At 31.4% G+C, this 27,942-nt stretch overlaps 2 protein-coding genes and 1 long non-coding RNA gene across 3 annotated transcripts in view; 1 reads left to right on the top strand and 2 right to left on the bottom strand.

Annotated features, from left to right (window-relative positions):
- On the bottom strand, positions 1–27,417 carry LOC139503211 (DNA primase small subunit-like). Its single transcript, XM_071292973.1, has 13 exons — positions 27,247–27,417; positions 19,406–19,563; positions 13,390–13,496; positions 12,514–12,587; positions 11,196–11,332; positions 9,555–9,613; positions 7,884–7,996; positions 5,230–5,312; positions 3,495–3,633; positions 3,128–3,197; positions 1,783–1,844; positions 1,471–1,569; positions 1–86 (listed from the first exon to the last, which is right to left on the bottom strand). The coding sequence occupies exons 1-13, from the start codon at positions 27,365–27,367 to the stop codon at positions 67–69; spliced, it is 1,242 nt and encodes a 413-aa protein (XP_071149074.1). The 5' UTR covers positions 27,368–27,417; the 3' UTR covers positions 1–66.
- LOC139503212 (uncharacterized) lies at positions 6,032–6,640 on the bottom strand. Its single transcript, XR_011659066.1, has 2 exons — positions 6,549–6,640; positions 6,032–6,194 (listed from the first exon to the last, which is right to left on the bottom strand). It is a non-coding gene; the product is annotated as an uncharacterized lncRNA (long non-coding RNA).
- Positions 27,418–27,556: 139 nt separating the features above from the next.
- The window catches only part of LOC139503210 (inositol-trisphosphate 3-kinase homolog), a 58,920-nt gene continuing 58,534 nt past the window's right edge, over positions 27,557–27,942 (top strand). The window contains exon 1 of the mRNA XM_071292972.1: positions 27,557–27,664. The gene's annotated coding sequence lies outside the window, so the exon portion shown is untranslated. The remainder of the gene's footprint in view (positions 27,665–27,942) is intronic.

Raw genomic sequence — 27,942 nt, 5'->3', positions numbered from 1 at the left:
TTAAATATGAATAATTTATTAGATCCTTATCATCTATACATTGTCTATATATTTTCTTCCTCTTTTCTAGAATTCCATCTTCTTATCTGAAATGTAATAAAACAGTTATTAATAAAACTTAAATATACTGCAGTAATAACATACACATCAAGAAAACTGTTGACTATATATTATAGGCCTAGGTTAAGTCTATCTCAGCAGTGTTGTAAAATTGAAAAGTCTGTGGTAAAGTGTTTGTTTGTTCAGGAATTATTGCATGTATTTAATATTGCAATTAGGAAAATGGAAAAAAAATGTAAAATTCATTAATGCCTTTTCAGGACAATCTACAAACAGATATATATGTATCAGTTATCAGAATGTAATTTCTAATTATTGCAATACACATCTAAATGCATTATTCACAATAGTAAAAACTTTGCAATAACTTTTGAATGTAAAGTCACTAGTCAGAATGTCAGTCACTGCAAAATACTAATAACAAATTTTTGAAAGAAGCAATAAAATCATCTCTTTAATATAAGTATTAGACAAGGAATAGAAAATGTAGTGTCAAACATGACCTGTAATTCAGCGGTTGTTTTTCGTTCTATTTTTGTACATAAAAAGGCCATAAGTTTTCTCGTTTGAATTGTTTTACATTGCCATTTCGTGGCCTTTTAAAGCTGACTATGCTGTATGGGTTTTGCTCATTATTGAAGGCCATACAATGACCTATAGTTGTTAATTTCTGTGTCATTTTGGTCTCTTGTGGAGAGCTGTGTCATTGCCTTCCACATCTTTGTTTTATATATAAAGTTATTTTTGTGTTAGATTTGTTTTGTGTTTTAAATTTTTGCTGTGTTCATTTTTCCAGTTTCAGAGCTATGTAGATATAAGTAGATGTGGTATGAATGCCAATGAGACAACTCTCCATCCAAGTCATGATTTGTAAAAGTAAACCATTATAGGTCAAAGTATGACCTTCAACGCTGACCTTGCAATTATATATATTGAACAGATATATCATGTTAAGGAGGGGTATTTGCGAAAAATACCAGTCGAGAGAGTGTTAAATTTCACGAGCCGTAAGGCGAGGGAAATTCATTCTCAAGACTGGTATTTTTCGCAAATACTCCTCAATAACATGATATATCTGTTTAATTACACCGAATGTTAATGTACTAAAACGCATTGATGATCGTGACGTTACAAGCGTCCAGTCGGATAGAGTATATTTTGGCAAATACCACGGCAGAGAGGGTAAAAAAGGCATATCCTTTTAGCAAATACCCCGACGGCGTTAAAAATGAACGATATTCATTTGATAACAGTAAATTGGTGAAAAATACACTGGCTATTAACCAATCAAAACCCCGGATTCTTACATAAGGTGTAATTAAGACAGTGAAACATTCACAAACAATAAATTGTGTTATTAAATGTCTTCCAACAAAAAGGGACACATGAAAAGTTTTCTGATATACTAACCACTTTCCTCCAGTTTCTTTCCTTTCCAGGAATTTTCAAGAGATGTTAAAAACTTTTCAAACACAACCATACTGCCAGCTAGAGAAGTCTTCTTGTAGTCTGTAATTATATTAAGATGTTTAGTACAACAACATGTTCTCTATGATGGCAATAGAATTAGCATTTAATTTCAAGTAATTTGAAAAAAAATCATACACCTTTTAGTCTAATATCAGAAATTATTTGCCTCAAATTTCATTGTAGGACTTATGCTTTTAATGTTTTATATCATTTAAAAATGCTAAGCAAACAATCTTCTATATGAAATTTTACCTTTAATCTTTTTACCGTCCTCATCTTTTGATTCTGTTGTGTTAAGTTCTTCTATTATTGCACTGTAACAAATAATCAATATAAATAATTATGTCACTATTACTTCAAAAGAAAGTTACAATGTTAATAATGATGTCTTTTCCTTTCTCATGAAATTCTACAGTTAGGTGTTTTAAAAATAATTAGAAATTTGCCATCTTTATACGGAATTCCACAAAAATGGTATCTCAGAAAACAATGGTTAAACAAATTGTAATCCTTAAATACAGCAATCACAGCACTACGGATGAAGGAACATTAAGGCCCATATTTTGTTTTAATAACATGAAGTTTTTGAGAACCACTTACAATTTTCTCAAAACATAGGAAAATGCATAAAACAGAGAAATATAAATGATTTAAACAAGTTTACGAATTTAAGATTTTATAAGTCATGACATTATAATTATGCTATATTATGAGAATTCCTAACGAAAAATGAAGAAAAATGCTGATTTTATGAGTTTCCATCTAGAGTGGGGTGCTCATTTTCGCCGTTTAAGGATTTTGAGGTGTAAAAGCTTCAAAGGATGGCTGAAATGGAAGAAATGTACCCGTAAATTATTCAGAAGATTTCAAAGAAGTATTTCTAAGTAAATATTTGACTGAATGCCCTAATTTTGAATTCTTTATACCTTTGAAATGTCTGCTATTCATCTATAATGCAATTGATTTGATAAAAATTGTTAAAAGCTGCGGTCATTTGGTTTTAAATAGATGTGTAAAAACGGCGAATATGTGTCCCCCATTGACAAAACATCCAGAAATTTCAAACACCCTTTAATCTAACTTTTCAGATAATTTTCTTAAAACAAACCGGTTTTCAAGCTTAAGTATATTTTGCATTTGAAGTTACTTTTATATAGAAATATCAGTATACTTCAAAAACATTTAGACCTGAACATAAACTGTAGAAAACATGGAAAGATGTGGCGAAAATGTGCACCCCACTCTATATCTTTAGGGTGAAATTATTGGGCTAATGGCTGCAGCAAAATAACAAAACATTTTGTTATGATGCATCCAAAATAAACCGGTTATTTTTTAACACCAAACAGGAAATATAAAGAAATCGTACAAAACATACTAATTTCACCATGGTTTGTTAGCTAAGCAACTATCAGGTAAGTTATATAAGGGCAAATCTTATATAATGTTTGAAATTCTAAATGTTAACACTAAATTTTTGGCCAACTATATATAAATAAAATTTCATCTTTTCACTGTTGGACTCGCCATGGCCAAAAAGGACTAGATCCTGAACTCGACTTCAAAAATCTTTAAAAATAGATACTGAAGACATTACCTTATAGTTGGAACTTTGAATGGATCAAAACTGTCAATGTTGTCTGGATCTATAGGTACACAAACACGTCCTGTAATTATAAACAGTAAAATCATTATTACTGGGATTATAAACAGTAAAATCATTATTACTGGGATTCTAGTATATCCACATTTCCATATATAGTGACTCAATTCTTCAAGATACAGCGTAAAAGACCATTAGTTAAAGTTGTAAATAATACTTTTAAGTTTTTACACTTGTTTGATGGTGTTTCACACCACTTTCATCTACCATATATAGCATCCAGTTTTTACTGGTAGTTGAAGTGAGGGACATGGAGAGAAATTTAGCAGGAAGTTTTAATATTTTACATGCAAGTACAAACCTGTTTTAGGATGAACACAAAATGGACTTTTTAGTAAATGATTAACCCCCTTGCTGACATTGACATCCAGACGAGGGTAAACGTACTGTAGCATAACTTCCTCCTTCAGGTATTTCTGACTTTCTAAAGTTTCTTCACTCTAAAATAAAAATAATAAAATACAACTGTATTTAATAATACCCAATGCAATAACATGTTTTCATAATACATGTACAAAAATATAACATAACTTCCTCTTTCAGGTATTTCTGACTTTCTAAAGTTTCTTCACTCTAAATAAAAAGATAAAATACAACTGTATTTCTTAATACCTATGCAATGACATGTTTTATAATACAAACACTAGAAAACACCCACAATATCGCGGACCTGAGACTGAATTAACGTATCTAATTACTAATAAGGCTTATTTTAGCCTGGATTTTTAGTATTGGTATTGTCATCTGATAAAGACATGCTGATTATAAAATACACAGTTTTCTCTGCTTTCAAAATCTTTCTGTTTGAATTCGAACCTGTTGACATATCAATTATTAGTAATATCAATTATTTGGAAAACAAAAGGGCATGGAATGGTGTAATATTTAATCAGTACTAAAGGGTCTATATTATTTATATATAAAGTTGAATTCTTTGATTAGCAGGCTAACAAATTGGAAACCTTGTACCTATGCCTTATTTAATTTATAACTGGATTTTTAGTATTCATATCTTATAAAGTCATGTTAATTAAAAAATACTACAATAGGAAACAATGTGACAATGATTGAATTTGTTAGTTTCAATCCAGTATAAAGAAGAAGTTTAGGTGTGATTTTGACGTGTATATGGCAAATCCCAAATACACTATTGTGTTGGTGCACCTGATAGATGAGGAACGTAAGGTAATAGGCAATATATAATATTGGTATCGGTATCAGATTCTACCCAGAACTTGTTAGTTATTGGCAATATTAATCATGTAGGAAACAAAAAGGTCAGGAATGGTGTAATTTTTAAACAACACCATTGTCCTATATTAGTTATATATAAATTTTAATTCTTTGATTTGTCGTTTTTACCCCCATGCAGGCTAATAAATTGGACCTTGTTATTTTAGTATTATAGATATGACATGAATTGACAAATCAAAGATATGAAAATTATGTTATATGACCCATGGAATTCTATTTATCAGCTATAAATATATATTGAGGCCAGGATTTTTTTTTTAAACATCTCATACAAATTGTCCTATATATTTTAACTTAAAAGGTATGTTATATATGCTGGTATAAAGATAACATCCAATTGATTGATAGACTTTTTGTATTTGAATACCAATTTCAGCAATAAAGGTAAAAGTTTTTATTGGTGATGAAGCAGGAGTTCTTAGTGAAAACATTTGTAAGACTTCAACCTTGTTAATATGAAAGATGAATGATGATCCTAAAATGGCTGGCTAGGAATGTAGAAAAATTATAGTTATTCGGTGGTTGTCGCTTGTTGCTGTATATCTTAATTGTTTCTTGTTTTGTACATAAATAAGGCTGTTTGCTTTTTGTTTAGATTGTTTTACATTTTTTTTATTAAAGGACCTTTATAGCTTACTGTGTGGTATGAATTTTGCTCATTGTTGAAATTTCGTACAGTGACCATTAGTTGTTAACTTGTAAGTCTTTTGATCTCTGGTGGAGAGTTGTCTCACTGGAAATTATACCAAATCTTCTTATTTTAATATTTTAAAATAATTTACCTTTTTACAAAGTGCTTGCCATCTTTTGTTTGATGAATCAAACCTGTTAAAAACATCCTTCCTTTCCCACATATCTTTGAAGCGTAGCAAAGTTAAGGAAAACTAACTATGATATCAAAGCATTTACACTTTATATCAAGACATACTAAAAATAATGGAATAACAGTATCGTAGCTAAACAGTAGCCACTATCAAGTGGCCATTTGAGTCGAAAATGCAGTTGAACTGGTGATATGTAGCTGAGACAATGAAACAGATATTTGCAATCGTCATTTATCAACATTTATGTCAGGCCATAGAAAAATGAATGTTGCTTTCCCCATGCAAGTGAAAATAAAAAGATATTCAAATTGATCTATACACATACATGTCAACCTCTTACAATGGGAAATCATGTCATGACATGACATGATATGTCAAAAAGTGTGTGAAAACGTGTGACGTAGATGCGGACTTGTTAATATGAATGTGGTAATGTTCATAATTTCATACAAAGTTGTGAATATAAAAAAACAATATATATATTCTACTGTGAACTTTTATTTTATTAAAGTGCTCTGTAATGTTGCTTTTAAAGCACCACCACTAGGCACATATTCAAAACAACTGCCAGTTTCAAGTTTAGTTACATTTATTTGATAACAGCACACAATACAAATGTAACATAGTCAAGTTCTCATCCGAATTCAGTGTCAATTTCTTTATAATTGAAAAGGCTCTCCCACAGTAGGAATTGATATTTGACTGAATTAGCTTCATCAAGATTTGAAAGAATGTCATGTTTTTTTTTAGCAATGTAAAATGTCATCTATTATTTCTGCCATTGCTCCCATTGCTATTGCCTGGTTAAAACTGGGTAGTTCATCAGAAGAAAGCTGGTACTATGAGAGCTGATCCAACAGTTCCGTGATATTTTTATTCCCATGGCCTGTAGAAATCTGTTGCCGTGTTGGCTAGATTTGAAACTGAAATTGAAAAAGAAAAATGTTTTATAAATTTGATTTCCATTAGATAAACATATTAAATGCTTATTCAAATAGCTACATTGTATTTCTCCTCTCACATGTATTGGTTTTTTTATCATTGCAACATAGAATGCACAAAATATGCGTTATTTGTCACTCGATCATTTAAACTCGAACTCTAAAATATAATTTATAAATCTTGAATCTTGCCGTACACATCGTTTTGGCTTAACGATCGGCACTTTAGACGACATTACAGGCCCTGGAAGTGACCTATTTCTGTGCACATGTTCCCTATAAAGTGAATTTGAAAGAAAGTCACAAAATTGTTAAAACTAATCACAAACTACTTACCTTTTACTGTTTGTCCATATAGAAAAACAAACAATGTGGCAGCCAAACAATTACTTCAAATTTTTTCGGTATTTATCGCCGAATAAGGAAAAAACCCGAGAATAGCGATATCACTAACAACCAAAAAATGAAAAGAACGAAAAAGCGTGTAATTGCGTGTAAAGTGGTGAAAAGCGTGTACACGCCATGTGACAAAATCCTTGCGTGTAAACCGTTGAAAAAGCGTGTATTACACGCGAATATCATGTCACTTGACATGTATGTCTATACAGTAACAAGAGGCTGTCACAACGACAGCAAACCGGATTTATTAATATTTATTTGTGTCCTGTCAATATCACAAGAACCATTACTGATGAATGGTGAAAGTGAAAATCGTCAATATCAAATTTGACCTCCATTTTGTCATCAGTATCAACATCTTAAAATTTTAAAAGCTTAGATTGAATGGTTCATTAGTAAATGCAACAACGTGAATGGAAACGCCATTTCACAATCTTTCAAGAACCATAACTCCTGAACAGTAAAAGTCAAAATCGTCATAATTGAACTTGACTTTTAATTTGCCATCAGTAACAACATATAAAAATTTCAAAAGCTTTGGTTGAATGGTTCATGAGAAAATGCACGGACACGACTGGAAACACCATTTTTCAATCTTTCAAGAACCATAACTCCTGAACGGTAAAAGTCAAAATCGTCATTATTGAACTTGACCTCCATTTTGTCATCAGTAACAACATATTAAAATTTGGGAAGCTTAGGTAGAACAGTTCATGCGTAAATGCACGGACACGACTGGAAACTCCATTTTTCAATCTTTCAAGAACCATAACTCCTGAACGGTAAAAGTCAAAATCGCCATTATTGAATTTGACCTCCATTTTGTCATCAGTAACAACATATTAAAATTTGGGAAGCTTAGGTAGAACAGTTCATGCGTAAATGCACGGACACGACTGTAAACTCCATTTTTCAATCTTTCAAGAACCATAACTCCTGAACGGTAAAAGTCAAAATCGCCATTATTGAACTTGACCTTCATTTAGTTGTCAGTAACAACATATTAAAATTTTAAAAGCTTTGGTTGAACGGTTCATGAGTTAATGCACGGACAACATTTGATTCCCGCCCGCCCGCCGTACATCCCCAAATCAATAACCGACATTTTTGTCACAAAAATCCGGTTAAAAATCAAATAATCATTTTTTAATGGCCTCATTGATTTGACCTTGCATCTTATCAAACTATTAAATGATCTCACCCTCTAGGTACCACTATTAAACACAAACGTTATTATTTTTTTCATGTTTCAAACTGTTTGATAAAGGATATCTTCCTCTGTACATAGAGCCATGACCTTTTTCTGTTTTTCCTCGTCACCAAGAAAGTCTTGCTTATCTGCAGCATAACTAACAAATCTTTGTTCTATTATTTCTATTGCCTTTCTGGAATAAGCAAAAATAAATTGTTCAGATATAGTGATTGTTTTTGTTCTTTTGGTCATGTTGACACGAGCTCCCACAATAAAGTGCACAGGTTAATAGAAGAAAAACTTAATAGAAATTGTGTTTATCAAGATCCTAGCTAAAAATACGTAATTGTAAGTACTGATCATGAATGTGTCTTTTAATAACATCACAGGGTTGTAATAGGGTTGACAGTGCACACATTTTTAGAAAATGTACTCTGGTCAACTCTTTAACACCCCAATGAGTTTATAAAAAGAAGCATTCAATTCCTAAATGAAACAGGAAATTCATCGTGCTTAAATGTAAAAAGCTTTTACAATTAACATTAAGATAAAACATTTGATGAACAATTGATTTTGTTAAATATTTGTCATTAAATCCATTGTTTTCTCTCAGAAAACGGAAAAAAAAACAATTAGTCTTTTGTTTCGGAAATACATTTTGTTAATTGACTTTTGATAGGATTCCAGCCATTAATTTACCATTTTGGTATTATTATCATGATTGTAGTACCGTCTTTTGGTATGTATAAAGCGCACATTTATACCCTAGGTCATGTTTCTTGTAAGAGGGGTGCGTGTTATACATGACTACAAACAATTTCTTAGTCTTTTTTTCAGGTCCAAACTCCGACAAAGAAATTTACAAAAGAAGTGAAGAGTATGGAATATTTTTGCTAAAACCTCGACTGTTTTTATGTTTTATATGTTATAATTGTAATATGTATCATATTGTTCTTGATTTGTCATGTTTTATTCAAATAAAATACATTTTATATCTTTGTTGTTACGTTTATTGTGTAAATTTGTCCTATTGTGTAAATTTGTCCATCTGTTTTGCAATCCGGAAATTTGCCAAGTCTTAATAAAGACACAATAAATCTTTTGCTGTCGTATAAATTAGCCTCTGTGTTCCTTGTTGTCACAACTTACTGTTTTGTATGTGTTCATTCCGCCATTTTTTTCTAATGTATCGATCAGGTGATCGCAAGTCATGTGGGTCAGTCATGTGACTTAATATTGTAAAGCGATGTTTTACCCCATGAAAAATTCATTAGGAAAAATACAGTTTTACTTTGCAACTTTTCAACTTTTTAAACAACTGTTTAAAACCATTCAAGAAATTAAGATTGAAAACATGATAAGGCCACAATTGTAACCTGAACATTGACATTGGTGTCCATTTAAGAAACTTCCTGTTTTAAGATAAACTTCCTTTTTGCCGATTTTCGAGCTGCAACTTTTCAGAAAATCTAGGAGTATTATATGACTAATAAACTTTTTTTTCTCGTTTCTTGGACAACAAATGCAAACTATACACACCAAAAGACAGTAAGTTTCTCTATACATTTCAGTTTTGAATAAAACAGCATATTTATCTGTAGAAAAGATATATATTACCGTGCTAAATGTCACAATCTTTTACAATCCGTTTTGGTAAATACTTGACTTGTTTCTGACAGTAAAAACATTTTGTTTGTGGTTTAATAGACTTTTGATAAAATTTCGACCATCCATTCATCACGTTCATTTACCTTATTGAGGGATGAATGGGACTTTCTAAAGCTACTTTCTTTGATTGGTTTTCTCCACCCTGAAAGGATATAACTATTAATTTCACAGAGACATATTCATAAAGTTTTCTCCACCCTGAAACGATACAAATATTAATTTCACAGAGAAATGTTCAAAAAGTATATCTCTGGAAGAGAATGAGTACCGATAAAGATATACCCGGTACTCCCTTCAGATATAACACTATCCTAGGGAAGTAAGGAATAGTACACATTTGTGTTTTCAATAAAATATTCAAATTAGAACTAGAGGCTCCAAGGAGCCTGTATCACTCGACTTGCAAAATATCCATGTTTTAATTCATTTGGAAGTCAACTAACAATTCAAACTATATAAAAGCATTGGAAGATAACGGCTGTCTGGTAGTCATAAAGATATTCTTCATTCTAATAATTTTGAAGATACCTAATGCATGGGCCTATTATTGCACTTTATGCTGTATGGGTCATGTTATTGTCAAAGGCCCTAGAAGTACCTAGTATTGAGATCCAGCTAACATGTTTAACCCAGCCAAATTTTGTATGCATGTGCCTGTCCCAAGTCAGGAGCCAGTAGTTCAGTGGTTGCCATTCATTGATGTGTTTTTTGTTCATTTTTAATTTTTATTTGTTTTAATTTGATTTATGATGTGACTCTGTTGTACCTTTGTATCTTGTCATACTTTGAATGACAAAATTATTTTATTTATTAATAGTACTTTTACTGTTAACCCACTTTTTTGTGATATACATTTGACGTGACTCTGTACATATGTATCCCGTCATACTTTGAACCACACTATTAGTTTACTTATTATTACTTTATACTGTTAAGTCAGTTTTTGTTATATCTATTTTGCGCGACTGTATTTATGCATCCCGTTATACTTTGAACGACAAAATTATTTCATGTCTACCTAACCTGTGCGAATTTCAAACTCACAATTTTACACCAGTGCTCAATACCCTCCTTCCTTGATGGGTGCATTTTACATAGACAAATAAAATTGTATAATATAATCAAAATGAGGATGTTAATTTAATGTGTGCTTCTTTGTTACATTTGTTGTTTTTATAGTGATTAATATGATAACACAATGTTGACTGCTGTACCCTTATTTTTGACATTTTTAACTATTGTGTCTGTTTGTTTTGTTCACACATCGGTGACACTATAATGGAATGTGATACGACTGTCATACAAGTGAGAGGTTTAGCTAGCTGTAAAACCAGGTTCAATCCACCATTTTCTACATTTGAAAATGCCTGTACCAAGTCAGGAATATGACAGTTCTTGTTCATTCGTTTTTGATGCGTTTTGTTATTTGATATTGCCATGTGATTATGGACTTTCCGAATTGATTTTCCTCTGAGTTCAGTATTTTTGTGATTTTACTTTTTATGTACATAAATAAGGCCATTAGTTTTCTCCATTGAATGGTTTTACATTTGTCATTTTGGGGTCTTTTATAGCCGACAATATGTTATAGGCTTTGTTTATCACACATCTTTTTTTTTTAATAAATATTTGCAGAAGTTCCAGTCCTTGGTCTCCAGTGAATAGTTTTTTAACTAGCAGTCATAAATCATGCTCATATTTTCCCCTAAGTTTCATTACATTACCTTGACAATACTCAAATATTCAGCAATGGCTGATCTTCCTGTCTGTGAGAGTTTTCTGGCCGTCTCGTCACATACCCAGCAATGGATACCACGTCTGCCGGAGTATACCCAAAACAGGTGCTTAAAACCAAAATCCTCTACAAACACAAGAAGTCTATTACTTTTCTACAGTCAGGTATACAAAACTTGTTTAAGTATACCGGTATACATAATATACATAGGATGTTAAATCAGTTAGAAGTACAGACTTCAAGACAATTTATTTTACCACCATTTGTCTGTTCATTAAAGTCAAAACATAGATTGATTTGGGGACAAAGTCCCCTATTACGGAAAAAAAAAGAGGAAAATTTCCCTTATTTTTCAATACATGCAATATATACATGATACACTAATGAACTGAAAATCGTTCCAACTTTTTTCAGACTTTTTTAAATCTCTGCATTTGCGCAGAAATTTACTTCCTTTTCCGATCTTGTTTGGATGATAGTTTGAATATAATATATATTTATCAGTCTAATAAAATATGGGATTGGCACTCAATACAAATTCATTTTTAATAATTGTTTGATATGAATTAAATGTTACCTGATGAAAGCGTCTCTTTGTTTACATTGAATATGACGTCATAACTTAAATAACGTCACAACTAAATCCCTAACAACAGAACCAAAATCAGAAACGTTATGGTATTTCCGCTTCTTTTATTAACCATGTTAACATGTTTGAAGAAAAAAAAAATCATACAGACTTTGTTCCTATTAACAGGTAATGCCTGCCTCATATTATTGAAAATGAACTAATTCACAATAAATTTTCCAGTTATAAAAAGTTAACCATGTGCTTGCTCAGAAATAGAAAATACAAGTTTAAAATAACAAAAGACATCTAGGGGTCGACAAGAGCCAATAATCAAAAATTCATAATTTAAAAACAAAAAAACAAAAAACAATCGCTGAAGATGTAATCAATTTAGAAAAAAGATTTATTACATTTAATTGTGAAGATCAAAAGATTATTTTAGACTTGAAATTTAATAAAATGAGAAACATTTCCTATTTGTGAAAGGATCTGAACTATGAGAAAGAAATGTCTTTATTTTATAGTTCTATAAATATGGTATTTAAATATTTTACAGATTTAGATTCAATAATTTTTGCAGTCATTGATGCACTTTAACCAGTTACCTCTTTTACATATAAACAGAAATTGATCCTGCCATTGGCACCTTATCATAAACAATAACAATCGTGCCTAAGATTCTAAAAATGAATTGAAGTCCAGCTGATCTACAGAACATACTTGTGAATGAACTGACCTCTTAATGCTCGGTTAACAATTTTAATGGCAATCTGCATCAATGGCCAGCATTTTGGACATATATCTGCTCCTCTGAAAAAATTGAAATATATAATAAATATATGGAGAAAAATGGGATAGAAATATTTCCCCTTCATGTCTTTAATATCAAGAGAACACTAAAAAATAACATTTAAACAACAATAAAAGTTTTATTCAATCTCAAATGTTATTACAACTGTGTGTAACACTAGAAGTTTTGATTAAAAGTAATTTGAAATAAGATGTGGTAATTTGTTTAAGCAATTGTTGCATTACATTGCATTAAGAGGCAATGTATTTGAACTTGTCTTTTATTATGATAGTTCAGGAAGAAGAATGGTAGCAAAAGTGAAGTTTTTTTGGTATATTTGCACTTTAATTAACATCTAATGATTTCTATTCAATTTTCCTTATCGTCTTTCACATGCCCTCTCCTCTAGATTACACCATTTAGTGATAAATGTGGGTCTGAAATAGTGATCTTCCATTCTTTATCTTTTTAAAACTTGTACTGTGAAACCTCTTTAAACAGAACCTCTTCGGGACTTATGATTTTGTTCAGTTTTGGCTGATGTTCGGTTTTATCAGGTTCACAACGCACATAATTTGATACGACGGTGCTTACGATCATTTTTGGTTTATACAGGTTTTCGGTTTATACAGGATTCGGTTTAGTCAGGTTTCACTGTATTCCATTTTACTCTATTCTTTGTCTTTTTGATATTTTAGCACCAATTTCTCATCTTTTCTTCTTTTTTTTCACCATTTTTCTTTGTTGTTTTCTTTACCAAAAATATATATATTCACAAATACCCTACCTAGACCCTCCTAAATCTACGGAATGAATACTCACGAACAACAAAATCTAACATCATCGTAATCAGTCATATCTATATCAAATACTAGTTCTTTCTCTTGAGCCTGAAATGCAGCTGGTTTCACTGTTTTGTGGTCTTTTGGCTAAAACATTCATTAAATATTGTTAAATTAAAACAAATTGACATTCAACTTTGTCCTTTTAACTTTCTTTATTTGAAAATCACTGATGAGTCTGTTGTTGACGAAACACATGTATGACATACAATATTTAAACCTGGAATCTATGACAAGATTTTTGTCATGTCTGTATCAATAAAGGATTTCAGTCAATGCTATATTTATTCAACAACAGCAAACAGTTTTTAATAAATTTATCAAAGCATATTGAGATAAATGTGATTTGAAGAAAAAAAAATGCCTAGCTAAAATATGAAGGTTAAAAGTCCTGCAACAAGGCAATGACTTTATAATATTGTTTTCTGCAGAGTGGAAAAGGAAAGTGAGGAACAGGATTGAACAATTATAAGCCCACATTATGATGTCAAAATATGTAAATTGCTTGCGAAAAAAATCAATTGCTATACTCTTCAACCCCTGTATGTGAAACCAGCACCAATTTATCTATTCAATTATTATGTTGGCATCACTTTTTCTGGTGTTTTTTTCTGAAAAAATAGATATAACATTATACCCTGTGTGTAAAATTTTCAAATATTAATTTTTATGACCTTTTTTTCATCTGATGCTACATTTTGTAGTTAGTACCAATAATCAAAGAGCTGAAGAGCTCTGAGGGAAAAGACGGCCATTGTTTCAATTTTTAGGGGGGTATCTTTTGATAGTCTACATACAAAGAATAAGCAAAAGAACAGCTAGAACATATAGAAAGGCTAACAATAATGAAACTCATTGTTGTTTATTGTTATTTCATTTCCTTAGTCAAGAATTCATCATAGAGACAATTTGGACCAATGAGATCTGCACCTTCTAAATCAAAACATTTGATTAAAGTTGGGAGTTAATTATCTAAAATTCAATTGAATTTAACAGCTACTACAATATATTTTAAAATTTTAATTACGTACAACTGAAAGGCAGGCTAAGACCATTCTCAATTTTTTGTGACAGTATTCTCAAGAAAGTGAGGACTGAAAAATCTATTCAGTTTTAATTTTCCATTGATAAAGTTCCCAGTAACAACTCTCATCACAGGGATACATGTACTTATAAAATCAAATATGATTGATATAAGCTGTGTGAAGTTTGTTTCCAGATCCCACATTTTGATATATCTGTAAAATTCATGAATAAATAGCTTTAAACTACAAAAAGCAATATTTAAAAAAAAAATGAAGAAAAAAAAAATGACCACTACAATAATTATGTTGGTACGCAAAATTATTTTTTAATTGATGACTACTTATCATATATATACTTAATGTGACATTTTTAGTGTTCAGATACATTAACTTTCATTTTAGTGGGTAATTACTTATCAATTGAGGTGCTCCTTAATTGGAGAAAGATTCTAAAAACATAACTAAGAATGAAAACTGCAGTTGCTCTCCCCAATCTCAATAGGGATAAACTACAAAAAGGTGGCAGGTACCAGTTTTGGTGTACCAGAACATGTGTCCCACGCAGAAATTTTGTTATAGTTAAGTATTGAGGTATATAATTGCATCATGTGGACTGAAAAAATAAATGAATGTAAATTCTAGGCTATTGTACTACACAAGTAAGTAGTTGCATACACAGGTTGGGGATTTCCTTCACATATAGGTCCAATCAGATGTCAAAATTGTGGTCTCCTCACTTGACGGCATCCAATCAAAGTGGGGAAAAAATTCAGTTTTATGTAAACAAAAATATCTTGAGATTTTGATGGTAAGGATAGGTTCGGACAAGGCTCTTTTTCACTGAATATCCTTTCTCTCTTGAATTTTGGCTAAAATTCTTGTTGGCTTTTAGCAGGATTTTGCAGGTGAGGATTAGATTGGTATCATAGCATCACATTTTTTGCCTTATTTGCAATGCATTTATAAATTTTAAAATCTCCATGCTGGACAGACACCCAAATTTAAAGGTTTTCTATATATTTACATAAGCACGCACACATCTTAGTTCCTTGAAACCATACATTTTATTTGTATATAAGCTTGAATGAATTTTCAAGAAAATAAAATCATAAATCCATGAAATTCTAAAGATTTATTGTAAAATAACTGGTTTCTGCCACCTTAAGCCTAAACATGATTTTAACATATCACAAAATGTGTCTTTTTAAGAGTTCTACAGGTGTGTGGTATTATATTTCTTTTATTCACAGTCAATGTATAGGTCTGTTTGTAAGCAAATAGTTTTTACATGGATTTTAAGAATTATCAAATATCAAGACAGATAACTCTGTATCCCAATACAAACAATGACATTCAATTGATTGGTTTTAAAATGATTATGTTCACCAAACAATGATTTTATATCATAAATTATATAGAAATAGCAATTAAAAAGAGAGAAAAAAGTAAAATAAGCCTCAGCATAGTACAAGAAAAAGCTGATTATACTGTATATTACCTGTTATAATGATTTATTTCATATGATATGGACATTTTCTTATTTATTTGCATTTAAACTATGAATATATGAATTCTTCTTTTTTTATAGGTCTACTACATAGTTGATACTGTAGGATAGGCGACAGAAATAAGAAAACTGGTCTCTCTCATCAGCAAAAAGTGTGGCAATTCTAAAATTTCAACATGCGGCCTAAACAGCTAGCTCATGTGGAGAAGAGATATGAGACTGATTGCGATTAAATGTACACTTAGTTTAGTGCATCATGGATCTACAAAGTGAAACATATGTACCAAAAATATTAGTTTATTCATAACTAAGCCTTTTTCAGCACTGCAGTCAACAGAACAATGATAGTGACAAGAATTGAGACTATTTAATACCTCAAACAATGGGAAAATACTTCTTGAGATCAGTTGTAAGTGGTTTTATATCATGCATGAAACAATAAACTTAAGTAGTTTTATAAACTGTTGGATAGTTCATACACTGTACCAGAAAACTCACACAATAAAATTTATTAAATATGAACACAATCATTTTTTTCTAATTTTTTTGCATTCAAAGCAGTTTGACGGCAAAAGACGCAAATAATGCTTTAATAAATTTGGTCTTACAAAGCCTATTCATGTTTTCTTTTGTGCTATAACCATATAAAATGCATGTATTTTTAATGGTAAATGACTATAGAACTCAATCAGACTAAAAAAATGGAAATATATTGTTTTCAATGAGTGGTTAAAGGTGGCAGGTACCAGTTTTGGTGTACCAGAACATGTGTCCCACGCAGAAATTTTGTTATAGTTAAGTATTGAGGTATATAATTGCATCATGTGGACTGAAAAAATAAATGAATGTAAATTCTAGGCTATTGTACTACACAAGTAAGTAGTTGCATACACAGGTTGGGGATTTCCTTCACATATAGGTCCAATCAGATGTCAAAATTGTGGTCTCCTCACTTGACGGCATCCAATCAAAGTGGGGAAAAAATTCAGTTTTATGTAAACAAAAATATCTTGAGATTTTGATGGTAAGGATAGGTTCGGACAAGGCTCTTTTTCACTGAATATCCTTTCTCTCTTGAATTTTGGCTAAAATTCTTGTTGGCTTTTAGCAGGATTTTGCAGGTGAGGATTAGATTGGTATCATAGCATCACATTTTTTGCCTTATTTGCAATGCATTTATAAATTTTAAAATCTCCATGCTGGACAGACACCCAAATTTAAAGGTTTTCTATATATTTACATAAGCACGCACACATCTTAGTTCCTTGAAACCATACATTTTATTTGTATATATAAGCTTGAATGAATTTTCAAGAAAATAAAATCATAAATCCATGAAATTCTAAAGATTTATTGTAAAATAACTGGTTTCTGCCACCAAAGCAACATTTAATTTTTTTTTTTTTTTTTTTAACCATTTCAATAATTATTTTGGTACACAAAATTTTTTTTATATAGAAGACAGAGCTCCAGATAAGAATTCACATATTGGGTTTTTTACCCACCATTTTCTTATATAATTGGGTGATAAAGTTTTTTGATTGCATTATCAATTCCAATTCACCCCTCATGTAAATATTAAATTGGGTTTTTCACCACCAAGCTCCTTAATGTATTGGTTTTTTTCATCAACACAATATTGAATATTTAGGCAATATCAACCCCAGATTTTTTTTCCATCTTAAATATGTTTCTTTCTTTGTTTAGCTTTTTTATTTGGTTTAGGGTTAGGGTTAGGGTTATTTGCTAGCTGTTTTATTTGGTTTATTGACTGAGAAGCAATTGTAGGTTTAATTTGTGTTCTATTTCAAACCTTCTGCCAGTTTTGTATTTTCTCATATAAACTTTTAAAAAAACGGATGTGTATTCACAGGCACTCGTCTTATACCTTTATATAATAAATTCTGAGACCAGTGCCTGTGTGTGTATTCATTAATAAACCGTAAATGAAAAAAAATAGTATATAAACTCTAATTATACTTGAATGTTTTTGTTTTATTCCAATTTTCATAAATCTGGGTTTAGTTGTCTTTCATTAGAACTTTTGGTTTCTGATGCTTTATCATGTCAAAATTAATTTGGCCTTTCACTTTTTCCAACTGATTTCGTTTTTGAGGAAACCCTGCTTTTATAAGCAATGTTCTCATTAAGGTACGTACACACGCCCGTGTGTTCGACGGACGCTTCCTAAAAACACTGGCTGAGTCTTGTTATCATCATAACTTTCCCTAAGCTTTTCAAAAGAAGCAGAAAACATGCTTCTATTCAATATTTTTACCGGACATTCACTTTTGTTTTAATTCAATGTATGTAATGATAAATCCCAAGCAATGCGAAAAAAATATGACTTCATGACACACGCTAATTGGATAAACGCCGAGAAGATCGAAATGTTTTCAAAAACACGTGTACCTATTGAGCAACGGAAAGCTCTAACAGGGACTCATTTCAGCTACTTGATGCAGGGATCTATTTTTAAAACGAAAGGAAATTTCCAGTTATAAATATTATAAAAATAGTTTACGCGACCACTGTAAACAGATAAGGGTAAATAACGTAAATGGTAGCCAATAAAAGGGTTGAGAACTCATGGTTTTGGAATATAATTGGGTTTTCCTTTGAATTAATTGGGTTATTGAACCCTGCAATGGGCAATTGCATTGGGTTTTTTATTATTTGTATTGCGTGATCACGCAAATACGCACCTTATCTGGAGCTCTGAGAAGACTACTTATCATATATACTAAATGTCACATTTTAAGTGTTCAGAAACATTTACTTTGATTTTAGTGTATAATTACTCATCAATGGAGGTGCTCCTGAATTTGAGGAAGATTCTGAAAACAGAACTTTACAAAAACAGTGAAAACTGTCGTTTCTCTCCCCAATCTCATGTATCCCCATTGCCATTGTTTACCGCGAAAGTTGACCTACAAATTATCTGATTATAGCCTCAGATTAAAGCATTGCATGTTGGTGTGTGAATGATCTACACTTCAGCAAACATCATTAGGTTTACATTTAACAAATACGGATTTTAAAATAGTATACAAATACTGTGACTGGTTTTTATAATGAATAAAGGATATCCCTGTGTGGATTCCAACAATGACGTCACTAGGTTAGATATATTTAGAATAATTCGTAATAATGATTTTTCCGGACTGTAAAAGAAACGTATATAGTGTAAGGGAAAGCTCAATATACGATAATTTCACAAGAAACAGAAGGGAAATGTGTAAAAAATGTATTTAAAGTCAATCTGTTCTCCTTGACATCAATTTCAGTATGACATTTTGAGGGGGTTTCCAAACTATCAAAACAAAATGATTGACGTGAGGGAATGATACTCTGGCCAACCTCATTAGGGAATTGACGGCTTGAAGCCGTCTTTCCCCAAAAACAGCACCAAAATCTATCTTGTATGGAATTTTTTCTAGGTTTTTGTCTCAACTAATACATACCCTATGTGTGAACACAGCACCTATATCTATTTTGTATGGACATCTTTTCTGTATTTCTTTTTCTAGTTCTTGCTGATCACTGAATGACTGGTATCTAATGTAGACATCATCCTTCAACGTGAAGGAAAACTCTCTATTGCAAAAATAGTTCTTTGGCACTGTAAACAGAAATTATAGAATTTTACCAAATAAATTTACAGGTCATTCTGTCTGGTAAACAACTTAGCTTTACCAGACTATTTTTTTACATCGAATTGTACATGAATATTATCCAAAAAAATATAACAAAATTCTCTCCAAAATTCACAAAAACAAGATCATGTGACAGGAGGGTATATTGTTATGAAAGTTGTGCACAATTGCTTGAATGCATTTCAGTGATAAAGAAAAGTAATGTCACATTTTATTAGATTTTGACATATTTGTGAACATAATTTGGAGTTTTTGTATAAAATATTATTTCCCATTTCTTCTTTCTTTTTCATATATATCTTCTCATGATTTTAGTGTTTATATTTGATAGCTGACTTTTGTGACCTGCTTGGATTTTTAAAAATTTATTTATTGTATTAGATCGGCAAACCCGGAATAATAGCCTTATTTCTGTTCCTGGAGTCTGATCTGGTATTGTCTCATGCATTTCGTGTGAGACTCATGCATTTTCATGCTTATTTGGGGACATTTTCCTTTGATCTATTGTTTTTTCTCTTTGGATCTTTACAATTTTTGCCAAATCTCACGCATTTGCTTCATGAAAACTTGACAGCTCTGTTTGAGTGAAATATATATTTATCAGTCCAGTAAACACGGTAAAATATAGGAAGGAACACAATAACAATTTCATTTTTAATTATTCTTTGATATAAAAATATGTTACCTGATGATGGCACTCCTTTAATTTGTTTACATTGAATATATGACATCATAACTTGAATAACGTCACAACTAAAATCCCTTAAAACAGAACCAAAATTGGAAACGTTATGGTATTTCTGTTTCTTTTTTGACAGATTTTGAAGTTAAAATTTGTTTGAATTAAAAAAAAAATATATACAGACTTCGTATTCTTCAACAGGTAATGTCTGCCTCATATTAAAGATGATATGTATTTTGAGATCGTTTGGGAATTTTGCTAGAATTTTAAAAAATCAATGAAAAAAAACTGCACCAAAGATTCAGCATGTTCAGAATAAAATTCAACAAAATTTACCAGACCGATCCATTAATCACCAGATTAGTCCGGCGGTCAGACTGGCAAATTTGGTGCAGTCTGTTGTGTAGATAAATTTAGATTCATGGAAAATCAAGTTTTAGTGGGGTTGACAAACAAGAAACAAGGAACAAGGCACCTACTGCAGTTCAACATCAAGAAGTGATCTTGAGCTCTCCATCTACAGCAAAGACGACACAGCCACAAGTGCCCAAGATTCCAGTTTCTTTATCACCAACAAGAATCTTAAGTCAACCAGCTGCATTGAATGAGACACCAATTATAGTCCCCACTCAAAAACAGGCGACGCAGACTCAGACAATTCAACAGCCTTCACAAATAGATTTGGACCAGTCATTTCACCAGACCCCTGAACCAGATGTACCTTCAACGTCTAGAATACCACGTGCTCTATCCCGTCTTCAGCCACATAATAAAGCTGGAGAAAAGGAACTATTGACACCACGAAGACCGAGCCGCCGCAACACAACAGAACATAACGTTGATGAATCAGGAACTGATTAATGAAATATATATGCAAAGACATTGATAAGTGACTCTAGAGACTTTGAGTTTAAAATTGTGAAAGGACACCATATGTTTCAAATTGTGAGAGGACACCATACGTTTAAAATTGTTAAAGGACACCATACATTTAAAATTGTGAAAGGACACCATATGTTTTAAATTGTAAAAGGACACCATACGTTTTAAGTTGTGAAAGGACACCATACGTTTAATCTTGTTCGCTTCCAGATGACTTTAACAGAACATTCCTGAAGATCTATTTTCTAATAGACTTGACTTTAATTGTTTAAGTTTTTTTTTTCGTATACAAAAAAAACTTGTCCCCGGGGGAGGAGATAACTAATCATTTACTAATATACTGTGTATTCATTTCAGGTACTGTATCAGTCATCCTTATTATTAAAGCTATAAACCTAGGAAGATGTTGACTCTCATTTAGAAATAGAATGGAATTTCGTGACAGGGTAACATTTTTCATAAATGGAAGTTAATAACCTTGTTTTTTTTTAAGACGTGCCAGTGTGTGTAGTCAAAGACAGTTACATGTTGCAGCAGTTAGTAATCATCAATCAAAGAGCAGAATGCTCTGAGGGATACGATTGCCATAGTTTTCATTGACACATGTATAGCAGTTCTGCCAAATTTTCATTAAACAAATGCATGAGATTTGGCCAAAATTGAAAAGATCAAAGAGGAAACAAATAGATCCAAGAATACTGCCGCAAAATAATATGAACATGCGGGAGTCTCAAGCATTTTTGGCCAGTAACCCTGGTACAGCTGGATAGTATTAATCTCTAAACTAATTCAACTGCACATGCAAAATGTAACAATCTGAATAGTCACTCAACTTAAAGAATAGCCAATCCCCGTTACAAGTGTATGAGCCATGTACTTATTGTGTTTTATCGAATTATAGTTATCCTGTACCATTGTAAACTCGTACCACTAAAAAAAACTTGTACCAATGCAAACTCGTACCATTGCTAACTCGTACCAACTTATTTAAATGCATTCAAATGGTGTTAAATGATGAATATACATAATATACGTTACTTTCACCCAATACCTCTTAAGTCTGTAAAATGTATATAATTTGAAAGTACAATGACCAATTTGTAGCTAATGTTCCTTGTATATTGGATAGAAAATACTGTGGCAGATGTAGATAATTAAAGAATTAACAGTTTCACCCGAAGAAAATTTTTCATGAATAATTAAATCTTAGCAGTTAGTCAAAATGATTGCCAAAATTATTTTTACTGTCTATAAATAACAATGAAATGTAACTGATTCCTGTTAAGGGGGTCCGCATTTTCCCCTCAAAAAAAGCACATGGCTTTCAACAATTGTAAACATAGCATTCAATTTGTGATCATGGATTACAGCTTTAATTAACTTAAATTGGATATATATATATTCAACATGTTCAATTTTAATAAAGTACAGTTAAAGCAACGTTTTAACTTTCCTCTGGATTAAGTTCTACAGTGGCGGATCCAGAACTTTTCCTAAGGGGGAGCCCGCTGACTGACCTAAGAGGGGGCTCGCTCCAGTCATGCTTCAATGATTCCCTTTATAATCAACCAATTTTTTTCCACGAAAAAAGGGGGGGCCTGGATCCGCCTATGTTCTAGTTTGAAAGATCAGTTAAAACATTAATGCTTTAACACATTCTTTATTTTTGTCTAAGTTTTCATTTAACTCCTGTGTAAAATTCAAGTAATTCAACTTTATTTTTATTAAGTTTACAAACAGAAACCCATAAAACATATTTTTTAATATATTTTTCTGAATGGTACGACTTCTCAGTAGTACAAGTTAACTTTTTTGGTTCCAATGCCGCGGTACGAGTTAACTTGCATCCGTATCTTATCACCGTAATTCTAGGAGGAACCCTAAACTGGACCCCTGTTGTGTTCACTTATCGTTACACTGACCTTCGGTGCGAAGCTATATATAGAACGGCGGACCAGTTTAGGAGGAACCCCATTTCTTACTCTTTAGTTATTGAAGTTCCTTTGGGTCAGATGGCATGACTCCTTTCCGTACACACTCCTCTGTTTACATTGAGATCGTTCTTAATATAATACGACGTTTATCGGCATTAATGAGTTTTTCTTCTTGACCAATACTTCGAAAAGGGAGACAACTCGAAACGATATGGAAGATTCCATTTCTGCTGAAGGGGTGTTATAGGAAATCTTTACGATGAAACATTTATTTTAATTTAAATTATGCATATGATTTAAAATTGTGCAACAACAATAGCCCTCCATATGCAGACAGACATAGAACGAATCCCATGAGTTTCAAATTAATCAATGAAGCGGGGAATCACTCAATCTGATACCCCTTGAAATCAGGAAAACTACACGCATGTGGGGTCTCACTAATTAGCGACAAAAATCGTCAAGAAGCGACAAGAAGAAAAAAAATTAGTGACAAAAAGCAACAAGAAGCTATTTAGCGACAAGAATACATTTTGTTATCACATACATCAAAATATTTTTTTAGGATTATATTGAAAGATGAAGAAATAAAAAAAATTCGAGGAAGAGATTGTGCACTTTTTATATGAAGAAATTAAACATGTGTAAGAGCAAAGGAAATGTAAACGCTATAAAATGAAAATAAAAACAAAGATTTGTCACCTTCCTTTTGAAGGATTTAATAAAAAAAAAACATGAAATATTATTTCCTTCCTAACTGTACAATTAATTTGTCCTGATAGGACCAACATTAGCTGTGGCTTCACTCTAAGGTAATACACAATTCAGAGCATCAAATGAGATTAACTAGGTGCGTGTCCTTTGTTTAATTGCTACAATAACATCCATTAACACCTTCATCTATTACATGCACCAGAATATACAATTATTGTACCGAATAGTGAACGCCTGACTGTTGAAAACTCAAGATTGTCATCAGTTTCCTTTAATCTTCAATCTATATGCATAAACATGATAAATATCGTTAAATGAGACAATACACTAAATAAAATGATGAAAAATATTCACGTTTTAGTTATGTTTTCCTCTTATTTGATTTCAGTTCTTAATTTGTATTTCACAATTTGTATATGTATTTTCTGGACAATTATGCACAAATAATGCATTTTGCAAGTTAATTATATATTGTACAAAAATAGTTTTAAAAACAAATAAAAATCAAAATATATTATTGTTCTAAAACACAAGTAAAAGTAATACCATAAAACGACAGGGTAAAGGTAATACTTCCTGTGATACCTTATATAAAATATCATGTAAATAAATGTAGCAACTGAATTAGATTTACAAGTTTAATTTTTTTCCCTATCAAAATTAATTTTCCTGTCGTTGAAATTGTTTTCTTTTGCATATCTTTTTAATATTTATTTCGAATAAGTATAAATATAAATAAAAAAATGTTTTCTTGTCGCTAAATAGTTTCTTGTTGCTAATATTATTCTTCTTGTCGCTTCTTGACGCTTTTTGTCTCTACAATTCTTTTTGTCTCTAATTAGTGAGACCACGCATGGGCATTTAAAATACATAAACAAACCGCCACTTGCAATTTGGAACAAGAACGTTTATTAAATGATATGATGAATGGTTCTCCATTTCTTTATGAGAGTACAGTATCAAATATCAGTTTCATAACGGTAAAATATAGAAATACTCCACTTCAGTTCTTGTGACAGAAATAGAATTATCGATCGGCTTTCAGAGAACTCTCGCAAGTTATCAAAATTTGGGAATTCCCTCTGACGTGTTTCTAAATTTATAAAAACACTAAATATAAATACTGTTTAATTCTGATTTTCCGTATTGTTAAAAACATGCATATAAGTCAAGGAAAATATCACACATGAAGATTATGAGTAAAACATTACAGGAAAGTTGTTTATGTTCAATTGTTTTGCTTGTTTTTACCTTTTAAAGCAAGACAATCATAAGAATCTGAGATGTTGCTGAATGTTTAGAATAAAACGAATGACGTGAGGGAGTGTATCATAGGGTCAATGGTAAAAGTCTACAGATTGCTTGACAGCAATCGTATCCCAAAAATCTGATGGGTAACTGCATGGATACCATATGTAGGTATGGCAAACCAATGGGAGATAACTCCAAATTACCCTAAATAATTGTTCCCAGATGTGTGTAAAAATAAAATCTTTGGGTGACCTCCGATTACGGCCTTCTATTAACTTGTTAAGTCTCAGAAGGTTTTGATTGCTTTTGATAGATATTATATGAATATTCATGATTCTGTATATTATAATTTTCGGGAATACGATGAAATATTTGAGGTACAAACAAGGGTTTGAAAGTTACATTCGTTTCAAAAAAATACAAGGGAATGTTATACAGTCATAAAATGTACTTTTTTATTAAGTTTAATATATTAATTAAATAATTAGGTCCAATAAATAAATCTAGAAAGCTGTGTTCATATCAAAATAAATTTTTATAAATAACCCTCCTTTTTGTGTATACAGAGTTATTTCCCTTGCATGGACAACTTTTGGTTTAGTTTTGATTGGAAATCAGCAGAGATAGTTTTTTTTGCATTATACAGCCAGTTTACTGCGATTTAAAGATAGTTCAACCACTTGCCATTGCACACGAGATAGTAAGGATAATGAATAATGTGGTTTAACAACAATCAATATATGTATTTTCAACATGTTCAACTAAAAACATACATAGGAATCCATGCAGTAGCGGCAGTTCACTGGGAATACTATTCACATTCAATACTGTATTGCATTTTGAACTTCAGTCCTGAATGAGATTGGTTTACAGATTTCACTGTATAAATATTGTAACTGATATACAGTTATGAATTTACTTTACTTGTATACATACAAGTATTTACAGTGATCTGACATAATTATTTTGTTTGAAATTTCTCGAATAAAAATAATGTTATATTATTTTCATTGTTTTTCAGTGCAACAGGTATTTTAGTCCTGTAAAATAATTGTTAGAAGGTTGTTGTTTATTTTTATTTATATTAGCATTCACTATACATGCTATATATAAGAATAAGAATATTTCATTAAATAGAATGTTAATGAAAAGGGAACATTCTAAAACCATTATGACTATACAAAGACAGATGACATATTTCAAAACTTTCTGGTCTCTCATGGTACAACTGATTTTTATAGTTCGTTCTTATGTTGTACTGTCACAGGTCAGGGGGAAGATTGGGCACCCGCTAACATGTTTAACCCCGCCACATTCTATATGTACATGTATGTGCCTGTCCAAAGTCAGGAGCCTGTAATTCAGTGGTTGTCGTTTGTTGATGTGTTAAATATTTGTTTTTCTTTCATTTTTTGTACATATATTAGGCTGTTAGTTCTCTCGTTTAAATTGATTTACATTTGTCATTTCGGGGCCTTTTATAGCTGACTATGCGGTATGAGGTTTGCTCATCGTTGAAGGCCGTACGGTGACCTATAGTTGTTAATTTCTGTGTCATTTGGTCTCTTGTGGAGAGTTGTCTCATTGGCAATCATACCACATCTTCTTTTTTATACACACACACAAACATATACATTTGTATATAAAGAGTAATATTCATATTTAAATTTTGTTTCTTTACATTCAAGTGTTTATAAAGTTTTCTTTACATTTTCAATATACCAACTGATGCTCTGAAAAAAGGAAAATATAAAGGTATCATCATGTGACTTTGGACGATAGAATTTCATGCGAGTGGTTGACATTTTCATACTTTATGTATCTATTTTGACCAAAAAACTTAATATTGAGGATTGAAATAGACCAACAAGATGTAAAAGAAGCAATATAAACAAAATTATAACCCAAATGATTCAAAAAATATATTTTATTATTTTTTAAAGAGAGGAAACAGTTTTTCCAGAATAGTAAAAAATTATCATTTTGAAAATTTGCTATTTCTTCGTTGTTATTATGTGTATTGATAAAAGTGAAACTGTTTTGAAAATGTCTTCACAATGCCTTTAAAATGAGGTAAAGTTTTCTTAGATCAGTTAATTTTAAAAAAATCACTTTCCGTACCTACCATATGATAAGAAGAAACCCCTATTGACACAGAGAGAAGTGCCCTTGGAAAAAAAACATACCCCCGCCATAGTTGAGCCACTTGAAATATGGTCCATAAGGAAAAAGTCTTTTGTAATAAATGGGCAATAAATCTGGCAATGAAGCTGCATCATAAACGTGCTCTTTTTCTTCTCCTGGCATGGTATCAAATTTTTGTTTACAAAATTTAGCGCCAAAATCTATTTACCGGAAATAAGAATTTACGACTTCATAATTTTATTTTACCTTATCATGAAATACTGAAATACTAGATTTTCGAAAGATAAGCATTGAAAAATATCTTTTAAAACTATATAACTGATTTTAAATATTGTATAAATTCTACTTTTACGACTCCCGTAATTTGGTCGTAAGAATTTCCACAAAAGAAGAAAGTAAGAAAACACTGCCAAAAAAACAAAACTACAACGAATAAGAAGATGTCATCTAATATTTAATGTTAGTTTAATAGTCAGCTTTGAGATTTTGATGAAAACTTTTATTTATTTTAAGCAGTTATTCCATATCATGACATTAATTATTTTTAAAAGTGAGTTGTCTCCCTGTGACCACAAGTTTTTCACAAGTTACTATAGGCCTATGAGGGTCTTAAGGGTATCGGGATCGTTCGCCCTTATAACATGTTCGCCCTGGGTACGTTCGCCCTGAGTTCGTTCGCCCAGAGAGTCCGTTCGCCCTACTAAAAAATATCGATATTCAAGGCATTGAAGTTGAAA

This window comes from Mytilus edulis, chromosome 14 (genome assembly GCF_963676685.1).
Source record: "Mytilus edulis chromosome 14, xbMytEdul2.2, whole genome shotgun sequence".
NCBI classification, from domain to species: Eukaryota; Metazoa; Mollusca; class Bivalvia; order Mytilida; family Mytilidae; genus Mytilus; species Mytilus edulis.
The sequence above is the reverse complement of the archived record's forward strand: the minus strand, read 5'-3'. Positions and strand labels throughout refer to the sequence as shown.